Here is a 16,160-nt window from a genome sequence, read left to right as displayed (position 1 = left end):
CATGCTGTTACACAACGGCGCATTCTTATTGGCTTAATCACCCGTGTGGAACGTGAACAATAATCCATTTCAAGTAAACATTTCACCAGCGCTTTCAAATATCTAGGTGTGTTTACAAAGTCACTGCATTGGTGTCAACCATCAAAGTTCTTAGCATTTGGGTCCGTTCGCGACAACACAAACGAGAAGATCCGTACGCAACTCGTTCAAAGACACAATCTTATAAGATATGGATCCTGTGAACGGTGATGCGAATATCGAGGGAGTGAACCATGCAGATGATTCTAGAAACGGAGAAGTGGATGATCCACAACTTGTGGCAGTGAAAAGTGCTACTTATTGGGAAGAGGTGGACCAAGAAGAAATCGAACGCGAACGAATGTAAGTTGTAAAACTGTGAGTGGAATGAAAAGGTTATTTCGATACCTCGCGTTACTGGGCAGAAACTGGAGATTTCTTTTACGGGATGGCTATAGATTAATCTTAAAAATTCATGTGATGTTAATCATGTGTTCCACCACAGCATAGCTCAATTTTCCTAAATTTATCAATTGGAAAGATCGACCTTTTTTGCGGTTTTGAACTTCAGATGTTACAATTATTACAATTTCAGTCTAGCGCTTTCGTTTGCAATTCTTTACCGGTGGTTTGGGAAATTATTTGATGACTCTAGCGCTAAAGGTTTGTTTGTACAGAGATAACTTAAGCTCTGGTGGATGTTTTCACATAATGTCTGTGCCCTTAAACAACCCGGACCCAAAAGATAGGAAATCACTGTTTTTTAACCTGAAGTTTAATTCAGTGACAATCTTGAAAATTTATGCATCTCTTAACATTTACAATAGCCCTACTGGATGCAAAAGTATGTCTTTTTTGTGCAAACAAACTAGATTGAGTATTTCGAAACTGGGTCCGCTACCAAACGAACTTTCGTCCCCAAGATGACTTAAAACAGTAACTGACGACGGAGATCTTGACCGAGTGTAAGAACAACCTTGCCATAGCCTTCTTATCAAAATTGTTTCAAGAAATTTTTTCAATGAAATATAAATGACCTCTGTAGGATGGAGCTCGCTGCTTTTGTACTACGACAGATGGTAATTTTAGCGAAAATCGTCACGCCACAATATCTTCTAACATTTCAATACATGTCATGGCTCACAGCCAATAAAATTGCCTCATCCGAAGTCCCTTAATCCCGTGCCAATTGATCTCAAATCGGGTGGTCAGCGTATTGTTTGAAGGATTTGTACGAATTAACTTCAAATCCGTGGAGTTCTAGCGTGTTCTCGTAATAAAAACTGCATTATCTAGGATTGAGACAAAATCAACATTTTGTGTAAGATCCGAGTGATGTCAATAATGATAATACATGCTAGTATACGGTAGTTTTGACAGACACTTGAGATAGGAATATTACAGTACGTGGTTTTAAACCCTTCCCAACCTTTTAACAGAGACGTAACAAAAGAGAAAACACTTTGAATCGCAGAGATTTTTTCCAAAGAGTCGTTGAAAGACAAAAATTCTTGAACCCTCTAATTTACGAGAGGGGCACTCAGACATAAAAAAGAATCCGTTCGTGGCAAAGGAAATACTGAACCTAGCTTCGGATGCCTTTAGGATGGACTTTAAATAAACACATTTTGATCTGTTGAAGGAGATTATGCGTTAAGCATAACGAATGTGATTGAAATGCCAGCCTCGGGCACAATGTATCATGAGTAGATAATTTCGTAAGTACCTGCTTTTAAGCTCGTTTATTGCTTTACAGTATAGTTTGTCTGTCGTCAGAAGATGACCCATTCGCTTCACCAGTTTATCTTTTTTTCTATTTTTTCTAACTCACGAATCGTTTAACGGCCCAGAAACGGCAGTAAGCACATCTAAATTTATAGAGCTGATCTCAATTTTTTTATCCCAGCTGATGGATCAATTTGAGTTAAACTATTACGTGAATTTATGTGGGAAGCGAGGAGTTACAACATTTTTCTGTGTATCACAGGAAAAAATAAGGCATGTACAAATACTGAAACAATGTTGTCCACGCTTGAAAGATACCGTAGTGATGCAGGGCCAACTTCCCGCTCTTTCGCAACCTCTTTGTTTTTCTTTCTTCAAGTGGAAATCTAGAGGAAAACTGAAGTGGTTTTTTATTTAGTTTCCTGAAAAACAAACTTATCTCAAGGATATGTGAATAAAAACATATTACAGTTTGTTTTCATGATAAACAGTCAAGTTTGTTTAACTTGACGCAAAGTTAACATTGCGTTGACAAGTTGGATATCCACAAAAGTCAAAAGCTGCGGGCAAAAATTGTACTCCACGGGGCTAGGGTTGTGACCAGAGTGTAACGCTTGCGCGTAATTTTTGTTAGCTGCTTAGTGATTGTCAAATCAGACCTGCTTGGGTAATCTTCCTAAGCCCTTTTATATTTCATTCCTTGCGTAAGACTACAGTTCAAGTCCAATTAAAACTACTTTTGAAAGGAGCCCATGTTATTGACTGCACTCTGTAACTCTAGGTCAAAATTCTCCGTGGGGGGTCTGCAGGGGGTGGTTTTGACAAGAATGACTTTTGAAACTGTAGCTATTGATAAAAACAATTAGTGGCAATTGCAGTTCTATATGATCGCTTCCATAAAAAAAAAAAAAAGAAAAGAAATGGGGAAATTCATTATTTTATTTGCTGTTTTCTCATGAATAGCAAAAAAATACACTTTCTCTGCCGACTTTCAGCTGGAAATATTTCGATCTTTGCTTAAGTTCCCATTTTCTCTGTAAGATGTACCTTCATCTATGTAACAAATCGAATATTAAACGAACCGAATTTCTCGTAGATGACAGAAGTGTAAGATAGTCAGAATCTCTCTAGGAAAAAGGACACCTCAGAAAGATAAGAAAATTTAAAGCATACATGCCATGTGAACGTTTACGCGACAGCTACCAGCGCTACGTAAGGATCAAACAAGAAATTGAAAAGATATTACAGAGTTGTCAAATTAAACGGTGGACGATGCACAGCGATATTTTATTGATTATTTGAGTATTATCCCATGCCACCTGTTCAACCTTATTTTGACGGAGCTTAACAGAAATATTCCTTTCCTACCTGGTTTCAAATCAGGTTTAATGAAAGAGTTTCAGACAGACGAGGCTCTTTGACAATTAAAAGCCGAGTCTTGGTAACTTTATTGAAGGTAATCAAGTCCTGTGATGGTATTGGTAGAACTAGAATTGTTTACTACCCGCCCTGCAAGACCGATACGCTAGTCAACGCGGTTCTAATTTGGGTATTTTATCCTCATTGCTGGTGGCGTGTTTTGGCGGCTCTTTTAGTCGATTTCAGCAACTCTATCCGGCGAATATTGTATTCCGCCGATCAGTTTCGATTTAGACCGTTTAGGTATGTATCACTATCGCTGATTTATACATTTTTCCAACCTGTAAACAAACCAGGTTTAAAACTTCAGGAGTACTGACTTATCCATTGCTGTTTTGTGGTAGCTCGATGGTCAAATTCGACGGCAAGATGTCGATAAATAACAAAGACAGAGCGTCTTTCAAACTTATCAACCGCTATATGACTGGACTTCAAAGATCGTTACGTGTCCAGAATGAAAAGTTTTAAGATTATCGCTGTGAATTTGATAATTTCTGCCGTCAAACAATATTATGCAAAGTAAAAAATATTAGATTTTTTGATAAATACATCTGGTAATGCTTTCATTTACTATAAAACGAAACTCGAAGTACATGTTTGAGAATTACTGGTATGCTGGTTTAAGCCATGAGGGAATCAACATTCGAATCCAAAGGTACTTTCGAAAAGCCAAGAATAATCAGCCCTATAGCCTCTTCGAGCACGATTATGACTATTATTCCTTCGAAATTTAATTTCATATTCTGATTTTTGAGTTACACTTTTATTGCCCTGAGGCTTCCATTTGGAAAATTTTCGCAATTGTTGTATTTGTTCGATAGGGAGAATAAGCATAACTCTTTGATAGACAGACAGGGATCCAATTTTTTACGACTTGTAATTGTTTGGATTGACAATGTTATTTTTGGATCAGATAAGGTTTCATAATTTATGAGATGTGATAAGATAACCCTTTAGGTCAAGGTTATATTAAGCACGCGTTTTTCGATTTTTCCGAGAACACTTTTCTAAGAATGGCAGGCGGCTTTGTGGGTGCTCTTTGTTTGCCGGGCTATATCCGCCGTTTACAGTTGAGGCTATCGCCTAACTTTGTCATTGACTGAAATTTTTTGGCAGATTTTCACTTCCTGCCATTTTGACCGACGGTATAATGATTACTTTAGATACAATGAAATATATGAAGTTCATATACTTTTGATTACTTTGTTCAAAATTTAATCAGTTTCATCGTCTAATTGTTTTCCATATTTCTGAAACGTGATTGTTGGTGAGATTAATTTTCTTTAGCATATCTCATTAGGAAACCCATTTAGTCATTCAGTTAGTAATCCGGTCAGTTATTCAGACAAATAGATCGATTAAAAGGGGGTAGGTTTGTATAAACAGTAGGGCTGCGTCAAGGAGGGGGGAGGGGTAGGGGGAAAGGGATTGGTATAACAAAATCATTTGGTTTTATCAACTGATTTGATAATGTAAATTGGCCACCGTTAAGATTTTCTGAAGCTGACATTTCGAGTGTTGAATCTCCGCCTGAGTGAATGAGGAGTTATCCCCCAGCAGACAGTCAGATCGTTTTTTCCTTTAGGTTAGTCTATTTTTGCCAATAACTGGAACTGGAATCATCGTTGATTGTTGACTTGTAAATTTTGTGCAACATTTTGCAAAGAGGCTAATTTTTTTTATATATTGGAGCACTTAGTATTAGAACAATACATATCGACAGAATATTGGCTCACCTTTGTCTTTTGTTCCTTTTTCTTTCAAGGGAACAAGAGCAAAGGGGGAAGATTTCAGAGGAGGAGCTCCCAAGAACCGGTAGCGCAAGGAGAGCCAAGGAAATCTTTGAATCTAAGCCACAACAGCAAGAGAAAGAGACTCCCTTTGATTTGCAGATACTTTCCGGCGTGACTAAAGCTAGCATGAAGAGGTATCAAGAACATCAGGCTTCAAAAGCAAATTCGCGTCAAAGAGAAGTTGAAGATCTCGAAGATATCCAGGGTGGAATAGCTTCTTCAAACAGAGAGGCCTTTGAAAAAGGTAAAGTGAGTAATGTGGAAAGGAAGATAGAAGGTGAAGAAGAAGAGCATTTACCAACCGCAGGTATCGCATCCAAGACGCGTGCAAATTTCGAGTCTGGTCAGGTCAGCCATGCCGAGGACAGGCACGTGAGTGAGAAGGATATTGCCGAAGAAATGCCTTCAGCTGGTGCAGCTTCCGTCGTGCGACGTCGATTTGAGAAGAGCAGTGAAGGTGAAGAAAAGGCACAGAGGCGCTTGAGCTTTGAACCGGAGAAAGGGGAGGCAAAAGCAAGGACTGCCATGTACATGCAAAGTTTGGAGGACTCATCGAACAAGAATCAGGCCTTAGACGAACAGGATGCTCTTCCTGCCCCAGGCAGTGCTCGAGGTGTAAGGCAAATGTTTGAACAGGATAAAGTTATCCATGCAGAGTCGAATCTTCAAGATTCTTGGAAGGAGGAACTTCCACAGTCTGGTGCTGCTCGAGCCACAAAGGAAGCCCTTAAAGCAGCAGCTGCGAAGGGATATGAAAAGTCACAGATCGAAGATGAAGTCCTAAGTCCTGGCTTAGCTTCTGCCGCCAGAAATCGATACGAAAAAGGTGAATTTGAAGAGCAAAACGTAATCGAGCGAGAGGAACCCGTTGTGTCACCAGGATCAGCCAAAGAACAAATGAAGAATTTCCAGGAAGCGGCTTCAAATCAGGGACCGAGAAGGCGAACCATGGACAACGAGAGAGATGAACTGGAAGCTGCCCGTGGTGTAGCTCTTGCCGTGAAAACAAGTTACGAAAAGGAAGGTGTACCTCATACAGAAACGAAAAGAACTATTGCCGATGAAGATTTCTCCGTTATTCAAGGTCGTGCTAAGGAAGCGACGCGAGAAATCGAGTCGGGCGGGTTTATCAAAGAAACACCCAAGATGGTCGACACAGAAGACTTTGGCGTTGCTCGTGGCGTCGCTAAGGAAACAACCCAGCGAATAGAAAAGGGAGAACTAATTAAAGGGGGGCACAAGATGGTAGAGGACGAAGATTTTTCAAACATCTCCGGCCGAGCTAAGCAGACAACGCAGCAAATAGAACGAGGTGAGATGATTAAAGAAGCACACAAAATGGTGGAGGACGAAGACTTCTCAGGAATCTCGGGAGTGGTCAAGGGAACAAGGCAACGGATTGACAGCGGCGAAATGGTTCAGAAAAAGGCAGTCCGAAATTCGGATGCCGGCGATCTGATGGGAATTCAATCTGTGACGAGTAACCGCGCAGTGTTTGACCAAAACGGCGATTGACTCTGTCTAGGAAAAACTGGTTGAATAGGACTTCATTAATACGTAACTGACCATTTAAGGACCGACGTCGCTTGTCAAAGATCAATTTCAACCCTTTGTATATACAATCCAGAAGTCCCCCTGGCTACGCCCCTGTGTCAGAGGTTAAATTAAATTGTAATAACATAACCTGCAAAAGAAAATCGTCACCTAAACAAACCTCGCGAAGGAAAGACAACTGCGGGTCGCTTTCGTTTGAAATGATATGTTATTCTTCAGTGTTAGCCTAGATATAAAATGATATCTAATACAAAATGCATTTCCAAGAGTTTTTTGAGATGACGTAGTATGAAATTTCACGAAAATGACTCTCAGCCAATAGGTGCCGACCAACTTGTGGTTGGTCAGCCCTACCTGGGAAAAAGCCGGAGTGGAGTATGTAGTTGAACCCTTAAATCAGATCCATAGACAGATTAGAGTCTGTTTTTCAGAATAATTCTAACTTTGGATTAGTGTGGTTCAGGGATCGCTGTTGAATTAGTAAGAGATTGTAAATTATGTGCTCCCACTCAACGATTTAAGTACATCAATACAAATTGCACTGAATAACAAAATATGACAAAAGATTGGTACGATCTATTGTAATTTGATTTTCATAACAATAAATTTATTACACATGATATCAATGTTGATTTACACAAAGTCAGATCAAGGTTTGTTCGTAAGTCCCCCTCCACTCTACTCTTAGAATTATTTCATCATCTCCGAATAACCGAATAACCCAAAGTTTGGTTATCGTGAAAAGAATCACAACAGAAAATGGAGCGAGATTTTGTGACCAGTCAAAGATCCCAATGGTGCATAACAAATGCAAGACTGCGTGAGAAAGTGGCGGGAATTTTCCGAACCAATCACCAAACCAAGTAACGCAAAACTAATGTAATCCAGGATTGCTTTCAGCACTCAATTGAAACTGCTTTGGGCGAGTGAGTTTTTGAGAACTTACATACTTTTGAGGACTGCCTTTACTTCAACTAGACCGTTTAGCCGGTTCTTATGCCCTTTTCGGTAACCGTACGTAAATGTCGCTCAGGGATGAACAAAAACTGATGAAAACGAGATGCGCTCCTATTAAATTTACAGTGAACAGCCTGGACAAAGCTTGATACATTAATTGAATTCGCTGGCATTGGAACGAGCTTTCCCGCATCTCGGGTATTCTTCGTGTTTTTACACAGAGCGCTCGTCGGTCTCGTTGATATTAGGGATCTTAAGCAGTCAGGACGGCAACGCTAAGGAAGACGCCGATTAAAAAATGAATTTCTACTTTTCATTAGAATTTCGAAAATGGCTGTATGTGTTTGCCATCTCTTACGCCGCCACACCTCAGCTTCAGCATAACTCACATTAGCAGCGTTGAGTTCCAAATGGAAATTACAATAAGTTGCCGTCGTCATTTCCTTGCGCAGACTACGCAAATTTTGATGATTTCACGTTGTTGTTTTGCAAAGAAATGTACAACATTTTAAAACGCACGTGCTGGCTATTGTTCTGCCCATTAAATCTTTTGTTTTGCCACGTCGGCGACGGCCACGAGGACGTGGAAAACTGAAGAGATCTAATTGGTAGAACAATAGCTCGGCACGTGCATTTTGAAACTTTGTACATTTCTTAGCCGTCCTATGCAAAACAACAACGTGAAATCGCCAAAATTTTCGTCGTCTGCGAACCGAAACCGCGACGGCAAATTATTTTAATTTCCATTTGGAACTCAACGCTACTTTAATACGTCGTGCTGAAGTTGAGTTGTGGCGCCGTATAAGACAGTAAGCTCCTGCAACCATTTTTGAAATTCCAACTAAGAGTAGAAATTAATTTTTTTAATCGGTCTTCCTTGGTGTTGCCGTTCTGATTGCGTAGGGTCCCTATTAGGAACCTTAAGAAACCACGACGGCGACGCCAAGGAAGACTTCGATTAAAAAAAGAATTTCTACTCTTGGTCAGAATTTCTAAAATGGCTGCACGAGCTTACTGTTTCATACAGCGCCACAGCTCAACTTCAGCACGACGTATAAAGTAGCCTTTGAGTTCCAAATGGAAATTAAAATAATTTGCCGTCGCGGTTTCGGTTCACAGACGACGCAAATTTTGGCGATTTCACGTTGTTGTTTTGCATAGGACGGCTAAAAAATGTACAAAGTTTCAAAATGCACGTGCTGAGCTATTGTTCTGCCAATTAGATCTCTTGTTTTTCCACGTCCTCGTTGCCGTCGCCGTGGTGGTTTCTTGAGGTCCCTAGTAGGGACTTTAAGCAGTCAGTACGGCAACGCCGCGGAAGACTTCGATTAAAAAATGAGTTTCTACTTTTAGTTAGAATTTCGAAAATGGCTGCATATGTTTACCGTCTCATACTCAACATAACGCATAAAAGTAGCGTTAAATTCCAATTGTAAATTAAAACAATTTGCCGCCGCGGTTTTGCTTCGCAGACGACGCAAATTTTGGTGATTTCACGTTGTTGTTTTGCAAAGGACGGCTAAGAAATGTACAAAGTTTTAAAACCCACGTGCTGGGCTATTGTTCTGCCAATTAGATCTATTGTTTTTCCACGTTCTCGTTGCCGTAGCCGTCGTGGTTTGCTTAAAGTCCCTATTTCCTTTTTGTTTGAGTGGCTTTTCAGAAAAAATTGGCATTAGCTTTTTCCAGGCTCTCAGTCAAGGCACACCGGAAAAAAAGGCAGGCTTTCTACGCTAGTTCGGTTGTCAGGCTAAACGGGGGATGCCCAAATTAATTTAGTTTTAGTTTAACGGCGCCAATTTAAAAGTGTACTAAAACGTCAGAGAGAGAGTATAGGTTTATGGGACTTTTAGAATGGGGCTTGTAAAAATATTGCCATAAACGACACAACAACAGCAAGAACAAAAATCCAGATACAGATATGGTTCAGCACCAGGGCCGCCTTTCTCCACTCGTCCTGCCTCGCTTGCAAAATCATCTGCTGGCGTACATTGTCCGCAAGGATCTTATTGGTGCTCTTCTTATCATCTGGCACGTGATTTTGACTGTTGCCGCTTCTTTTTGTGTTGTTACGCAATTTCGTGTCCTTAGCAACAAGTGTTTCCTTATCATTCACTGAAAAGAAGAAGATAAACTTCTTTACTTCTCCGTGACGCAATTACAACGAAAGAGCTGATCTCGTTTTACTCAGAACTTTTAAGAAATTACGCCTTTTGGAGCTGACATCAAATGCTTGTTTCTACTTTCTGGCTCTAGTAAGAAGGCCCTTCAAATAAAAACAATTTTCGCCAATTAAGCATAAATATAAAGAGTTAACAGGAAACTTACAGGAGGTAGAAATATCTTCCATAATCGTGTTATCTAATGTCCTTAAAAAACAGAAGCCTTCAATCTAAAGCCTTCCAAGCGACCTTTAAAGACCGGCTTCAGAAAGGAAGAAAGCTTATTTCAACGAGACAACACTTTTGAACGATTAAAGTAACTGAGTCATCGGAGCATGTATTTACACACAAAACCTAGCGTCACCCATTCTTCAAATACTGATTGGTATGCTCTGCACTTAAATATTACGCAATGAAAATGTCATTACTTGTATGACCAGCAATGCTTTCTGCCGAAGGCACATCGCTGTCCTGTAGAGAGTCACCGAAAGGGTTGCTGTTCTCGAACTTAAAGCGGAAAAGCTTCGCTCCGTAACCAAGCAGATAGACCTTGGAATTTGAATGAAAAAAGTGGTCACAGTAAGGAATATAGTACTAAATTGTAGGCGAGACATTTGTAGTAACTGTATTATTATTGTTGTTGTTTTCTCGTGTAATATCTTTATTTTGTTGCTATTCCTGTTGTTGTTGTTGTCGTTGTTTTTGTTAGTGTTGTCGCGGTCAATACTGTAACAACTGATGATAATGATAATGCTGACGACAACTACTATGACAGTCTTGAAGATGGTCTAATGGTGATAAAGATAATATTGACCGCGACGACGACGATGTTAACTGGTGATAACTCATCAGGGACAAATACAATGACAGTGACATACAGATGACAGAGACAGTGTCAATTATAACAACAATGAAGATGATAACGATCACAAAAGTGACAATAAAGATGACGATGATGATTTTAAGGAAAGTGACGGTGACTGTGACAAAGAGAATGACAATTGCAATGGCAACAACGATAACGATGACTATACGGATGAATGATGATGATAGCTAAGGATGATAATAATGAATATGATGATCAAGAAGGCCGTACTTTTACCCATTTAGGAACCTCTCCTTCCGTCGGGTTTTGATGGTGAAAGCGGAGAACCCAACACGTCATGAAGAAGGCACAGGATACCTCTATCATAGTCACCGTGTAATACATTCCCACCAGAGGTACTGCTTCAGACGTGGCCGGCATTTTTTCAGCGACAAGAAGAAAGAAGAAACTTAAGCCAACGAGAATTGCCATGCCTGAAAAAAAGGTCACATAGCTAGCGATCAGTACAGAGTGCTGAAAAGAAAATTGATGAGACTGTAGACGATGATCTCATTTGCTTGTTTTGACGTAAAAATTCGAAGCGCTTGCCAGGCAAGTCTACGTACCGGATTAGGTATACTCTTTGGTAATTAGACCAAAGAACACGGCTAGCAGTAAGCCCAAATAAACCGTGTCGTAAAGACTCTCGGGAATGGAAGTTCAGACAATAAAAATTCTGATACGAAACGATTAGGAAAAGGGGATAAATACATGAAACCAAAAGAAAAAAAAAAGAACCAAGACAATATACAAGACATGAAAAATAAGAATAGAGCGAATTATAGACAAGATAAAAGTATATCAACAGCAGAATAACGCACCATAAAGCACAGCCTTACCAACTGTCATTCTCTCGTTGCAGTCGGGAGGTAACAGGAACACCAACAAAGTTAAAACAGAAATCATTGCACAGGGTATTATCAAAAACATAGCATGATACAAGGCCCTCCGCTTTATTTGTATTCTGTAGGTGACGTCATCATACGGATTAACACAGCAATTGTAAAATAGGGAGTGAAACTCTCCCGGAACTCCAAGTAGTTCCCACGCCACGCTAGGGGAGTATTCGCTCAGATCTGCTGAAGAGTTCTGAGGATGCAAAGAAAAAATATACAGCTAAGAAAAAGCATCATTCTTTCTTCTCTCCGCCGACTGTAAATTGGTGATTTTTTTCCCTGTATACTGTGCTTGATACCTAACGTCACTGGGATAACGTCTAAAAGTTAAATGCCGTTACTTGGTTTCTGATATTTAAATCTGAAGCTTACCTCAAGTTGCAATGCGATTCCCAAGGCATCATACGTCCAGGAGCCAAATTTCAGCTTGCATTCCTGCTGATCAAAAGGGTAATTCTTCACATAAATCTTGCAGCTACTCTTGATGATAGTTGGTACGTTCAAGCTGACTAGCCCCTCTTTTGTGATAACAGCTTTGGTTCGCGTCATACCGCTACCAAATCCTACACCGGCACTGTAAAAAATAATTGGAATGATAGACTAAACACTAAGAAGTGTCATGTTCAAAGGTGAAAGGGCTTTCCATTTTACCGATCAGTTGACTGACCATTCTTCAAAGTATATTATCCAGCCAGTTGTGACCTCCAAAAAACAAATCACTACCTTTACGTACCAGAGCCTTATGACCTTAGCAATCGCGCGTTACCTGTACGTCATAAGACTCACGCAATACGATCACGCCATTCTGACGCGACCAGGAGGCAAGTTCGGTCATCACTCGGTTAGGGTCACGGATTTTCAACATAGATCCAAACCTCGCTTAAAAAACAATAACAGGGACGAAACTTTTCCGGAGATCTAAGACTGACAAGATATAAACGAAAGTACGTTACGCGCGCGAAAACGGAGCCTCCATACGTCAGAAAATATGCGAAACAAATCAAGGTGAGTAAAATTCGGTTTTCGCATGATGTCTGCGAGTCTCCAATACGTCCGTAAATGTTTCTATCCCAGGGACCTTCCATGCTCATTTTTTTATTTTTAAGTTGAGTGTTTTACAACACCTTTGTAGGCATTCCCGCCCGATGATAATACGATCGAAGTGTTTTGTTAGCGAAGAAAGTTAAATGATGCTCGAACCTCTAAAAATATGTCTCGAACCACAAAAAATAGATAAGGGTGGATCGCATAGGAGATTTCTTTTGGGAAATGAAGTGCATGGATTTATTTTAAGAAGTAAGACAACTTTAATGACCCGGACTCTACTGCTTAACGGTATGAGATTGAAAATCTAAGTGAAGACGAGACACATTTTACAAAGTAAAGTCCTGCCTCTAGGTATGATTAAATCTTAACCTGATGTCGACTTGGCATTAAAAAGTTGAGTAAATAAAATCAGTACTTTTATTTAAAACTACTCATAATGCAACCTCGTTCCCAGGGCTTTTCCCTTTTTGAGGTTGCTCATAATGTTCTGTGGTATTAAAAAGATCTACCCCGAACCAGTCCACCTTCGTATCAGACACTTACTTGTCATATAATACTATATCTGGGATCCATATCATTTTTGGATCGACACTTATGTACTCCACTCCACCGTACTTTGAAGAATCCCATTTGAGCTGCGGATCCACCCAGTACTAAAACACATAAAGTAGAAGTAGGTCTGGTTACACAAAACACACTGAGAAAATTTTGACGTCATGTTGACGCAACAGTTATGGTTAGGACCGATCATTAATTATCGTCGCCTGGAGAGGCGGGGGGGGGGGGGGGAGGGAGTCAGAGGATTATGATTGAGTCACAATATAACTAACCTGATTCCTCTCTAACTGGCAGTTAATTGGCAGTCAATTTTCTATGGTCCTTATTCTATACTCTGTTGGAGACGTCTGATCTGCCATACGTTTCCCCTGAACACCATGCGGCCTACCCTAAAATCATTTTCATGACTGGTCCCGTATGGAGATGAAAATTCCCGGCTGAGGGAGGAGGTTGGCACTTATAATCCTCGAAATTTAACCCTGAGGAAAAAATTGGCAGAGGACCTCCGGCTATGTCAGAAACTTCTGACGGAAATGGCGCTTGTTACATTTAGATCCTTTTAAAGATCAGCTGGTTTATCAACCGTGTTACTCCCAGAAGTGACCAAAATGGAATTAATTCCTCATTACAGAAACCTTTCAATCAGGGGATATTGCTGGCTTCAATCAGGGGATATTGCTCGATTCTTTATCAAATTATCAGAGCTGAAATGATAAGAAATACATGACAGAAAGTATTGAGAATGGTTACATTGATCTTGGTGGTGAAAAGATTAAAAAGCATCTGAAGACAACGTTGCATTCATACGAGAAATTCTTTGTCCAATGCCCATGACTCGCACTTAAGAAATCATTAAAAAAAAAACATATTTCCTTATCTTACAGGCTGTTTAGGATCAACAGGAGCAGCAAGGATTTATATACCTCTCTTATTTCTGCTCGAGTTAGGAGTAGCTGATTCTTGTCATCCTGCAAGCATGTGGAAAAATAAAAAAATGTTGGTATTTTCATTCACGTTAAATCTAAGTAATAAATATTTTTATAATAAATCTTTTTCTTACACGACTCGGGCAGTCAGAGGGCCAATAACTAAAATCAACCAATCAAAATGCTCCATTGCCGGTCCAATATTCTCTAAGTATTGGACCGGGCACTGTCCCGAATGGTCCCGAATGATACCGCACTTGTGTCCCTTTGAACTGCAGTCGTATAATAAATCTCTTATTAACCAAGCTTGCTCGGGACCGTACTGGAAGAATATCGGTTCTCGGTCTTTTTTGTACGGACCTCGCTGCGCTCGGTCCGTACTGTCAAGACCTCGAGCCGATATTCGCCCAGTACGGCCCTCGCGCTTGGTTAATAAGATATATAGACTTCTCGCATGTTTCTCAGACGCTGTACTAAAAATGGTTCAGGTTCGTGTCCCTAAGGTTTCTCTGTGGCGGGCACCACTGAATGCACCTAATAAAGGAATGCTATTGGGAAAAAAACGCTTGGCGCCGAAATGTCATGGCTGAGCTGGCTGGCTGAGGTACAAAATTCACATGGGCTGTGGCACAACATGCTGCACAAAATGAGGGTAAATGGGAAGAGATTTTTTCGATGTCCTAGAGGGAATGAAGAGAAGTGAGCAGGCTACTCAATACCCACCAGGTCTTCGATCTCTCTGACAACCAATCCAAACTTTACAATTACCGGGTCCTCACTTCTGACAACTGGTCTGACCCGTCTGTTGTAGTTCTCAGGGTTCAGCAAGTCCTCAAGAAGGTGCTGCTCTCGTTTTTTACTCGTTGAATTCTGCGCGTCGAGACCTAACGAATAATATTCATCACAATATATATTTTAAAGATAGAATTTTCGAAATGTTCTAACTTGAAGTCTGCCTTAACCGAGGGAGTAAATTATGGACGGTATGTATGCCCTCTTGAGAAGAAGATTGAATTCATATATTCGATGGCTGGAATTCAGACAGTTGGATATTTGTCTCGAGTTTATCAGATCACATTCCAGTGGTAGCTCATTTTATGTCATGCCACTCAAAAAATGCGATTATTATTTATCATCCCGAGGGGGAGAAGGGTTGGAGGACTTTTGCTATGAAACAATTAAATTTTCCAGATCTCCTTAACACTTTAGAGTATTCTTATTCCTTCCCCCCTCCCCTTAAGAATCGACGAAAGCGACGGCAACGAGGACGTGGAAAAACAAGAGATCTAATTGGCTCAGCACGTGCGTTTTGAAACTTTGTACATTTCTTAGCCATCCTGTGCAAAACAACAACGTGAAATCGCCAAAATCTGCGTCGTCTGCGAACCGAAACCGCGACGGCAAATTATTTTAATTTCCATTTGGAACTCAACGGCTATACTTTATACGTCGTGCTAAAGTTGAGCTGTGGCGCTGTATGAGACAGTAAGCTCCTGCAGCCATTTTTGAAATTCTAACTAAGAGTAGAAATTCATTTTTTAATCGAAGTCTTCCTTGGCGTCGCCGTCGTGGTTTCTTAAGGTCCCTTTTAGCAGTTAATTTACAGTCAATTTTCTAGATCTCCCCCTCTTTATACTCTGTTGGGGTCGACTTATCCCGCATCCATTCTCCCTTAAAAACACGTTTTCCCTCCAGGTGATAAATAACGACTGCTCCCTTAAGTATACGGACAGACTGAAGGAAGCAATCAGTATCCCTCCACACTCTATGTATGATAACTGAGCTATCGTTTCCCGAACCGAAGAACATCTATCGGCATAACCTGGGAGACGTTTAGTGCAATTCCGAGTTAAGCTTAAAGCTTAACACGTAAGTCTAGCTTAATCACACGAAACAACAAGTCACATGGACTTCTCATCAAAAACTACCGACAAACTCTCTTCCATTATGAAACCTATTACTCTTCCATAACGGTGCTATGATACCTCAAAAGCCACTTACATTTTTGAAATTTTTTCTAATAAAATCTTACCTGCAACTATGATGGATAAAAATAGAATCAATGATAACATTTGCGCATGTTGATTACATGTAGCCATGAAGGTTAAAATTTTGGAAAATGGAAAGAAATAAACTGTTTTACGAAGCAAATCATAATCAGTTTTCACATTCTTACATTTCCATGCGAATGCGCTCTCTTCATTTGGCTCCTTGCCAAGTTAGCGGGTGGCTCTCAAATT

General features: G+C 40.2%; 2 protein-coding genes across 3 annotated transcripts; one reads left to right on the top strand and one right to left on the bottom strand.

Annotated features, from left to right (window-relative positions):
- The first annotated feature begins 79 nt into the window (after positions 1-79).
- LOC111323326 (uncharacterized) lies at positions 80-7,129 on the top strand. The gene is made up of 2 exons (XM_022926650.2): positions 80-381; positions 4,928-7,129. The coding sequence occupies exons 1-2, from the start codon at positions 230-232 to the stop codon at positions 6,468-6,470; spliced, it is 1,695 nt and encodes a 564-aa protein (XP_022782385.2). The 5' UTR covers positions 80-229; the 3' UTR covers positions 6,471-7,129.
- LOC111323323 (neuronal acetylcholine receptor subunit alpha-3) lies at positions 7,076-16,117 on the bottom strand. Of its 2 annotated transcripts, none has more exons than XM_022926646.2 (9): positions 15,953-16,117; positions 14,644-14,804; positions 13,918-13,962; positions 12,980-13,089; positions 11,762-11,963; positions 11,333-11,582; positions 10,731-10,927; positions 10,057-10,177; positions 7,076-9,581 (listed from the first exon to the last, which is right to left on the bottom strand). In XM_022926646.2, exons 1-9 carry the CDS (start codon positions 16,017-16,019, stop codon positions 9,316-9,318), a joined length of 1,419 nt encoding a protein of 472 aa, XP_022782381.1. In that variant the 5' UTR covers positions 16,020-16,117; the 3' UTR covers positions 7,076-9,315. The 2 variants fall into 2 exon arrangements, with proteins under 2 accessions (XP_022782381.1, XP_022782380.1); XM_022926645.2 differs by having other exon boundaries at positions 10,725-10,927; positions 15,953-16,116.
- Between the last annotated feature and the right edge of the window lie 43 nt (positions 16,118-16,160).

The sequence above is a fragment of the Stylophora pistillata genome, chromosome 10 (genome assembly GCF_964205215.1).
Source record: "Stylophora pistillata chromosome 10, jaStyPist1.2, whole genome shotgun sequence".
In the NCBI taxonomy this organism is placed as follows: Eukaryota; Metazoa; Cnidaria; class Anthozoa; order Scleractinia; family Pocilloporidae; genus Stylophora; species Stylophora pistillata.
This window is presented reverse-complemented; position numbering and strand designations above follow the sequence as displayed.

Excerpts from the sequence above, each read along its gene's own strand:
- LOC111323326 (XM_022926650.2), top strand. The coding sequence starts at position 230 with ATGGATCCTGTGAACGGTGATGCGAATATCGAGGGAGTGAACCATGCA. Across the intron at positions 382-4,927 it reads GAAATCGAACGCGAACGAAT|GGAACAAGAGCAAAGGGGGA; the intron begins GTAAGTTGTAAA and ends TTTTCTTTCAAG.
- LOC111323323 (XM_022926645.2), bottom strand. The coding sequence starts at position 16,019 with ATGGCTACATGTAATCAACATGCGCAAATGTTATCATTGATTCTATTT. Across the intron at positions 14,805-15,952 it reads TTTATCCATCATAGTTGCAG|GTCTCGACGCGCAGAATTCA; the intron begins GTAAGATTTTAT and ends ATTATTCGTTAG. Across the intron at positions 10,178-10,724 it reads AGGTTCCTAAATGGGTAAAA|GTCTATCTGCTTGGTTACGG; the intron begins GTACGGCCTTCT and ends TCAAATTCCAAG.